The 9,158-nt window shown below is 32.0% G+C and overlaps 1 protein-coding gene and 1 pseudogene across 1 annotated transcript; both read left to right on the forward strand.

Annotated features, from left to right (window-relative positions):
• Positions 1 to 251: 251 nt before the first annotated feature.
• Positions 252 to 1,049, forward strand: LOC119250787 (olfactory receptor 10AG1-like). The gene has a single exon (XM_037518395.2). It carries the CDS (start codon positions 252 to 254, stop codon positions 1,047 to 1,049), a length of 798 nt encoding a protein of 265 aa, XP_037374292.2.
• A 5,694-nt stretch (positions 1,050 to 6,743) lies between these two features.
• Positions 6,744 to 7,665, forward strand: LOC119250883 (olfactory receptor 10AG1-like; annotated as a pseudogene).
• The last annotated feature ends 1,493 nt before the right edge of the window (positions 7,666 to 9,158 follow it).

Genomic DNA, 9,158 nt, shown 5'->3' on the forward strand with positions numbered 1-9,158 from the left:
GGTTTTTTTTTCCAAATTTTGCATTTAATAATAATTAAAAATACAATTCACTATACTTTTCAGGTTCCTGTCTGCTATAGGTTTAGTGTTTATAAGAAATTGATGTTATGTTATCTTTAGTTGTTACATAAAAGAACAAATCTACAGAAAGTAACCTATTTGTACTTATTATTACTATGCCATTTCTACAGATGTCCTACGACAAGATGAAATCAGAGGACAATGTTTCCTCTGTGACACAATTTGTACTCATGGGATTTTATGACCTTCCAAACCTCCAAGGGTTACTATTTGGGGTGTTTGCCATCATTTATATGATTATCTTAATAGGAAATAGCCTCATCATTATAGTAACCAGGATTGAATCTGCACTGCAGAAACCCATGTATTTTTTCCTAGCAAACTTTTCCTCATTGGAAATCTGTTATGTGTCAGTCACGCTTCCTAGGATTCTGAAGAACCTGTGGACTCAGAAAAGAAGCATTTATAGGCTGGAATGTGCCACTCAAATGTACTTTTTCCTTACACTGGGAACTACTGAGTGTTTCCTGCTGGCCATGATGTCCTATGACCGCTATGTGGCCATTTGTAACCCTCTGCACTACCCCCTGGTCATGAACCACAAGATGTGTGTTCAGTTGGCTATTGGCGCCTGGCTCACCAGAATCCCAATCCAGATAGGACAAACAAGCCTGATATTCTCTCTGCATTTCTGTAATTCTAACCAAATTAACCACTTCTTCTGTGACATTCCCCCCATTCTCAAGCTGGCCTGTGGGGACACTTTTGTAAATGAGATATCCATCTATGTAGCAACTTTGGTGATTATTGCAGTCCCATTTATGCTGATAGTTGCCTCTTACAGCAAAATCATTTCCACAATTCTGAAGCTGCCAACAGCCAGCGGAAGGGCCAAAGCCTTTTCCACCTGCTCTTCGCATCTCATAGTTGTGGTTTTATTCTTTGGATCTGCTACTGTAACTTACTTAAGACCAAAGTCCAACACTCTGCTGGAACTGACAAAGTGCTCTCACCTTTCTACACCATAGTGACTCCCATGTTCAATCCCTTGATATACAGTCTCAGGAATAAGGATGTAATTGCAGCACTGAGAAAATTATTCTCTAAAAAATAATGCAATGAGTTTAATTGTAAATGTTGTTTCTGTTTTGCCAGTTTTCAGCAAAACATCACACTCCCCACATTTCCTTTTAAGTTCATCATGTCAACTTGTGTTGTTCTTTCAGACACTTCTAAATAGTAGCCTACATTTACTGTGCAGGGATCTATACAAGGCAAATTGATCTATCTTCAACGTTCCATACCCATACAATAGATTGTTTCTGTAAAAAAAAAAATATGCATGAGAGTCCATATAAAAACTAAAAAACAAATGAATTCAATCTGCTAAAAATTTTGACTAAAATGTACAAATGGATATAAGATATTTACATAAATGTTTTAAAAATATTTGCTGTATTATTTGGTAGCATTTTGGGATTCTGCCACCAACAATGACCAGGAACAGTTTAACATGAATGTTTGTTGAGTGAGTAATTGACTGTGTGAATGAATAAATAAATGTTGCTATGACCTATAACAGATCCCTGCCCTGGCAAAATCTAGGGATTTTGAGGATCAATAAACAATGTGGCATATTTGTTTAACATGCAATGCATCTATGTGAATTTCACTCATCATAACAGCAGCTTTCCTTCACCCAGTTTTCTTCTTGATAAGTTTTTAGTGAAGCAAATGATATACAGAGAGCATGCACCCACACTTTACTCTGCATGTATTTCTCTGCTCTCTGTAGAAATCTGGTTCCAAAGTAATGTGCTTTGAATTATTTCTTCTTATTTATCATTTATATTTCATTTTAGGTAATGATTTATATTCATATTATTGAATATGTTTTATTAAATAATTTGATACTTTAAATTATAAGTATAATTAAATTTTAATTTATTACATTTATAAATATTTCTTCTTATTTACAAACAGTTACTCCCATACCAATTCATAGCTAAAAATATCCCAACACCTGTGAGTTTTCAAGAGAAAGAAATATTGGAACTTATTTTCAGAATTACACTAAAATCCACATCATTACTAAAAAAAGAGCAATATAACAAATCTTTCATGCCTTTAACCCTCTCTAAAGTGTTTGGCATCATTAAATGTTTGAACTGATATTATCATTAATGACTGCCCCCTCCCAACTCCAGATTCTTGAATCAGCAGCTCATATTAAGAGATTGTTTATGATATCTAACTGGGACTTTCTACAGTATTAACTGTCTGAGCAAGAAAACCTACTTGCTTCCACATTAGTATTATTTTCTTTACACTGTTGTTATACGCTCAGATTTTTTAAAATGTGCTACACAAATCTTTCCTCACCTAAATAGGGAGTATGTAGACTTAATTTTTGGTAATATTCAAAGAAAATATCAATGAATGATTATGTCATTATGAACTTTTGGTCAATTAAAAATCAAATTATGTCTTTGTACTTTTACAAAAACTTTAAGGTCTTTGTATTTTCTCCTTTTATTTATTTCTCTCCCCTTTGTCTTCCTGATGTGTTCATCCACCATGTGGCGGCCTTTTGAAATTATCCCCTGGATTTATCATTTATATGACACACATAACCATGATTGGAGAGTAACTTATGATATAGTTTATAAAAAGTCATCTGATCCTCTATAAAATTATTTGACTATCCATGAATTGACTCTGCTAAGTTCTGAGTAATGACCAAGACATTATTCTCATATAGTTTCCCTTTTTTCAAATGAAATTTAAGGTATGCCTCTGTTCTTAGGAGAGCTTTTCTACAGAGTAAAAGGATGTATCTATTTAAAGAGCACCATTTGTTATCATAGTGTCACATATTCTAGTAATTAAAACAAAATAAATCACAATATTTTATAACTAAAACTCATTGAATAAATATGTACCCTTAAATAGTCTAGGTTTTCAGTCATGGGCATAACCCTTTTAAACTCTACATTTCTGTCTCTGTAATCATTACTCTTTATGTAGTTATCAATCTTTCCCCTCTGCCCTTAGTAAGACTTAATAATAGCCTCATTAGTATCTCATGAATGTGTGGGTTTTTTTGTTTGTTTATAGGGGGTTTCAAGGAAACGATTCTAGTATTTCATAATCATGATATACATAGAACTGCTAAGATAATAAATAACAAATATGTGGTTTTTCAGCCACATAATATGTGGGAATTTATTTAAACTCTGCAAAGTAAGGATACATAGAGGCAATAATTTGATACTGGATATACCATAGACCAGCACAGATTTACCAACAGTAACTTCTATCCCACATTTATCTATTCCCTAACTGTAGTTTGGGGATTTGAAATAGTCCATATATCACCACAACCTTCCTGCTAAGTGTGAGCAGATGACTCAATTCTTGCTAGTGAGGTGACTGCACAGCCAACAAAGGCTGTGTCTTTTATTTTCACCTCCTTTCATTCCTGGAAGTTTGCAGAAGTCATAGCTATGGAATCGAAGAGGAGGGAGGTGGAAAGAGGGGGGGGAGGGGAAGGGAAGGTTGGAGAGGCTAGGAACCCTCTGTTGCCATCATTTCAAAAGTCCCAGACTATCAACACTGAAACTTCAGAAATACTCCTGTGTGAACTATATACATGCAAGGTTTGCTGTATATGCTTGAATACAGTTCTAAGGGAGAAAATATCAGGATGTCATGTTGACAATATTTGGTGCTGATTGATTTCTTGTCAGTATCTTTCAATTGGTGCAGAAATATTTTTGAGTTAGGAAATGATTTACAAAGTTGCTGGTCTGGTACTTTTAAGAAAACTGGTGTGACTGAGCACTTTGAGTGTCAAGAGTGCTTTGCTTTGCTTTGCATGTGTTTAACACCCCATAGCTTTGGAGGCAGCCATGGATATAAACATAATTCATTAGTAGTCAATTTAATGCAATTCACGTAGCAATGGGGGCACAGTAGAAAGGCCCTGTAGATGTGATTGTTAGTGGTAAGATTTTCCACAGTGGTTATTTCATCATCTGAAAGCTGTGTGTGCACACACTTTTACATTTAAAAAATATTTATCTTTCCCATCCACTTTGTTGATGTTTCTGTGTAATTTTGTTATTAGAAAGCAGTATTCATTCTTCAGTTTGAAGAGTTCACTTGTAAAATGGGTTACAAATAATATGACCCCCCTTTGCCATTATTTGAAATAGTTACCCAAAAACCAAATGTTCAAAAAATTTATGATTATGAACACTTATATCAGTACTGATGTATGACTCTACTTCAATCTTTTTTAAAATACTCAAAAAAAAATCATGATAATGTTACTATATTTCATAAGTAAAAGAAAGTCTACTAAACATTTAAGTACCTAAGCCTAAAATTCATGGCTTATAAAAAGGAATAAAATTGGGTAATAAATTTATGTGTAGAATATCAAATGACAGAATCATCAGGAAAAAAAGAGGAAAATATTTGTGACCTGAAATTAGGCAACACATTTTATGTATGTAACCAACCAAGTGTGCAATACATAATAATATCCATAAATGGGACTGCATCAAAATTAAAATATTTTTCTTTGAGATTAACATTATTTATAGATTTAAAATAAAAGCCAAAGTGGGAAATACTTTCAAATTGTATATCCAAAAAGTAAATATATAGAGAATATGCTAAGCACACGCAAAACTTAAATACACAAAACTCAATTATAAGAAAAGAAGCAATCTATCAAATATACATGTAACCTGAATAAATATTTTAACAGAGGAGATACAGACCTCACTGAAAGATGCTTACCATCATTAGTCATTATAAAAATACAAATTAAAATTAAAATAAGATTGTCTATTACTTTTATACATGCTTCTGTTCTTTCCTGAAACTAATTCAGAAAAGTAAATTGTCCTTTACTTCAAAAATTAATAATCAACAACAAAAATATGATTCAAACTGGTAATACTACTGAACTGTTTGAGAAATAAATCAAAGTTTCTATTAAAAAAGACATACTAAAAGCCAAGTGACATATAATTTTCATTATTTGAAACAAATTTAAATCAAATAGGAAATCCTTCCATTTCTGGTTAAAAAAAAAAGCACTGGGTAATAACAAGCCAGTCTTCACTATAACATTATAATATTTGGATAAATTATAAAAACCATATTTTTGAAGCATCATAAAGTTTAAGAGAAAGAAGAATAGATGACAATATCAAAATTAAGTTTCACTAAGTGAGAGAGATAACAATGAGTGCTTTCTCAGAAAATAAAATATAACAAATCAGAGAGTTCCAAGGAGATGATTTTAGAAATGTCATGAGAAATTTACATGTGTCAGGTGGAAAAGATCCCTGGGGCCTTGGGAACTATTTATATTTAAAGAGCACTTTATGTTCAGAGATGTCACTTGATATCCTTGATAAAACAAGTGGTTTCACCTACAGTAATTTAAATATTTAAGTTCTTATACTGAGAAAAGAATTAACATCATATCAAATAAGAAAGTAAATATGAAATATTTTATATTAACACTAAACTTTAACTTACATGACTTCTAAATTAAAATTATTGTTTAATATTTAATAGCAAATGCGTGATTTTGAATACATTTTCTGATCCCATTAAATATAATTTACAGTGAATGAATGTTAATGATGCTATTAAATTGCTTTAAAATACTGCAAACTACAATAATTGAAGCACTTTTCAAGGTATAGATAATAAATCATAGGAAATCTTCATTCTGAGCCAGGGAATTGTAATAAATTAGTGTTATATTTGTGTGTTTAGCTTGACATTGTAATAAGAGTTCTGAAGTAAAGCAATCCATGAAATAAATTTTATCCTTTGAGACTCTAAATAACATTAATGTTAAGGAAAACATTGTAAGTGAAAGTGAATGACTTTGTAAAATAATAAAATAAAGTTTTAAGTTGAATATTCTTTTCTGAATTTCAAGGGCTAGTTTACTAATTTATATCAAATGTACAAATATAGCTGAAGCTTAGGTAACTTCCCATATCAGCTAAATTAGAATATTGTTATGCATTCCCTTCATCATTTGGACTTATTGAGGGAATATAGGCTTGGATTTAAAAAAAAGCTACTAGAACATTATTTTGCATTATTAAAAAGAACTGAAGCATTTACAAAAAAGAAAATTGCATAAATAACTTTTTTAGAGTACACAGAATAAATCTCTGCCTTTCTTCTTTGTTATCCTCTTGAGGAAAACCCCAATCTTACATATTACATATTTTATGTTATACACTTATGATTTCATCACTAACATATGGGGTGCATAACTAGAAATGTATATAATTTTATATATTTTTATATATGAATATATATTATATAATTCATGAATGTGTCATCCATAAAAATGATACAAATTATTGGAATTTTATTATTTTGTATATTTATTCTTTTCTTCCTTTTAAAAGTGGGATTTTATTTCAAAAGTGTGTACTGCTTCACTTAATTTCCAAATCAAATATTCAACCTTGTATTAGGTGTGCAAGCACAGTGTACAGTGATAGTTGAATCTAAACTGAAAACAAAATGAGAATGACATAAATAGTAGCAATCTTAAAGTGAAACAAATTGCAATGATCCTAAAAGCCAATCTCATGTCCTGAATCAATATAGGGAAGGGATGCTGATCTATGAAGGCAAAGTGAAAATCACACATTAAATTTCTCCTTCTGCAGATGAAAGAAGAAAAACCTCCTGAAGAAAATCTAACTAGACTGATGGAATTTATTCTCTTGGGCTTTGTGGAGGTTCCCCATCTCCGCTGGTTACTATTTACATTGTTCTTAGCCATATATATTATTATCTTGTTGGGCAATAGTACCATATTTCTGATAACAAAAGTATACCCCCATGTATACTTTCCTTGGTAATTTTTCTTTCTTGGGAATCTGCTATGTATCAGCTACACTATCCCAGAATGCTCATAAATCTCTGGACCCAGAGGAGAATGATTTCTTTTGTTGCCTGTGCTGCACAAATGTGTTGTGTTCTTGTACTGGGGGCCACCGAGTGCTTCCTGCTGGCTCTGATGGCCTATGACCACTATGTGGCCATCTGTAACCCTCTGCACTACCCTCTGGTCATGAACCACAAGTTCTGTGTCCAGCTGGTGGCCGGCTCCTGGGTCAGTGGGATTCCAGTCCAAATAGGACAGACTTACCAGATTTTCTCTTTACCCTTTTGTAATTCTAACTGCATCAACCACTTCTTCTGTGACATCCCCCCAATACTCAAACTGGCCTGTGGGGACACCCTTGTGAATCAGATGATGGTTTACGTAGTTGCTGTATTGTTTGTCACAGTTCCATTTCTGCTGATCCTTGTCTCTTATGGCAAAATCATCTCCACCATCCTGAAATTGCCATCACAAGTCGGGCCAAAGCCTTCTCCACCTGTTCTTCGCATCTCATAGTTGTGGTATTGTTTTTTGGATCAGGCACTATAACTTAATTAAGACCTAAAACCAAAGATTCAGCAGGAACTGACAAAATACTTTCTCTTTTCTATACTATTGTGACTCCCTTGTTCAATCCCTTGATATACAGTCTCAGGAATAAGGATGTCATAATGGCACTGAGAAAATTGCTATGTGAATAATTTATTTCAAAAAAATTATAGGAATTGATTGCTTATATATTTGCAAAAAAATAAACAAATCTATCTTAAACTCAACTTATCAGTCTATATGGTGGTAATTATTTGCAATTAAATATCAGTTGTAAACTGAAGACATTTTTATTTCCAATTATACAAGTTGCATGTGTCAATAGATAGCAAATTATTCTATCAGAATTCTATAATATCATTGTGAAATGTCTCCACTTGATAACTTTTGATAAGGATTGATGCAATGCACTCAATCATAATGTAAACTCTATTTTATCACTTATTTGAAAGTATAGTATTTCTTTCCATAGAGCTGTATAGTCATTTTTAAATCAGTTGGTAACAAATATTAACCAAAACTTTATACAAATTTTGTCCTACTAATGATTCTCCCCAAAAAATTATTTGTTACAATGTTAGCATCTTTGGGGAATATTGTTTTTTTCAATAATGTTGGAGCAATAATACTAGTGAATATTAAATATTATTTATGAGCATATCAGATTAAGTATTTCTATAAATTTCAACTCATTGACTTGATAAATAATAATAATTAAAATGCATGCATTAATTAAGAAAGGCTTAGTAAAATTCATGGGGATATTCACAAGTATTTTTTTTTTAAATACATTGTCTAGAATGATAGAAAGGATGGGAAACTTGGGGGAAAGGAGCTAAATTTTATAAAAATAAGCATCACCTACTAAAACAAGGATATCACATATATACCTAGTATACCTATTAACATATATATTAGAACTGATTGATACATATAATATCATCAATATTGTTTGTAGAAATCTCCAAGGAAGTCATTCTATTAATTTGTTTTACTAAAATCTTGCATTTTAGTACATACTTATTATGTTATGGAATATTATATATAATATGAAAAGAAGACAATTTATCTCTGTATTCATTCTAGATAAAGGAAATCAGAACAGTTACATGTGCTGTTTCTATATTCCATAATTTAAAAAATGTCATGCTTATCTAATGAATCCATCATAAGCAGCAACCCGTCTCTGTAAGCCATGTCCTTTCTCCAAGATCATGGTTTAACCTTGAGTTAAAAATTTGTGCCTGGAAGTAAAGAGCCAGGTTAAGTGTTAACAACCTTGCTAATAAACCTACAAAAAGAGAATCAGCCTACTGAGAACAAAGCAAATAGTGAATCAATAGGATTCTCAGACAAGACAGCTATAGGCAACTATAAAAATGCAATGGAAATGATTTTAGATGTGGAAAGAATAAACAAAAGACAAATATATTTACAACAAATTCCAGGAAAATTCTGCAGGAATTGGAGAAATCCTCTCCTTTTCATTGTCCATTCTTCTTAAATAGAAAAAAAGGGAAAGAGAAGAGAGAGACAAAATAGACATGTTAGTAATTCTAAACTAACTGTCTTTACAGAAAAGGGCAAAGAAGGGACACTGATTTTTTGGTTGTTGTTTCTATAAACACTAAATGAAGTTTCTTCT

Source organism: Talpa occidentalis, unplaced genomic scaffold (genome assembly GCF_014898055.3).
Source record: "Talpa occidentalis isolate TD23 unplaced genomic scaffold, MPIMG_talOcc4v2.1 talOcc4.18, whole genome shotgun sequence".
In the NCBI taxonomy this organism is placed as follows: domain Eukaryota; kingdom Metazoa; phylum Chordata; class Mammalia; order Eulipotyphla; family Talpidae; genus Talpa; species Talpa occidentalis.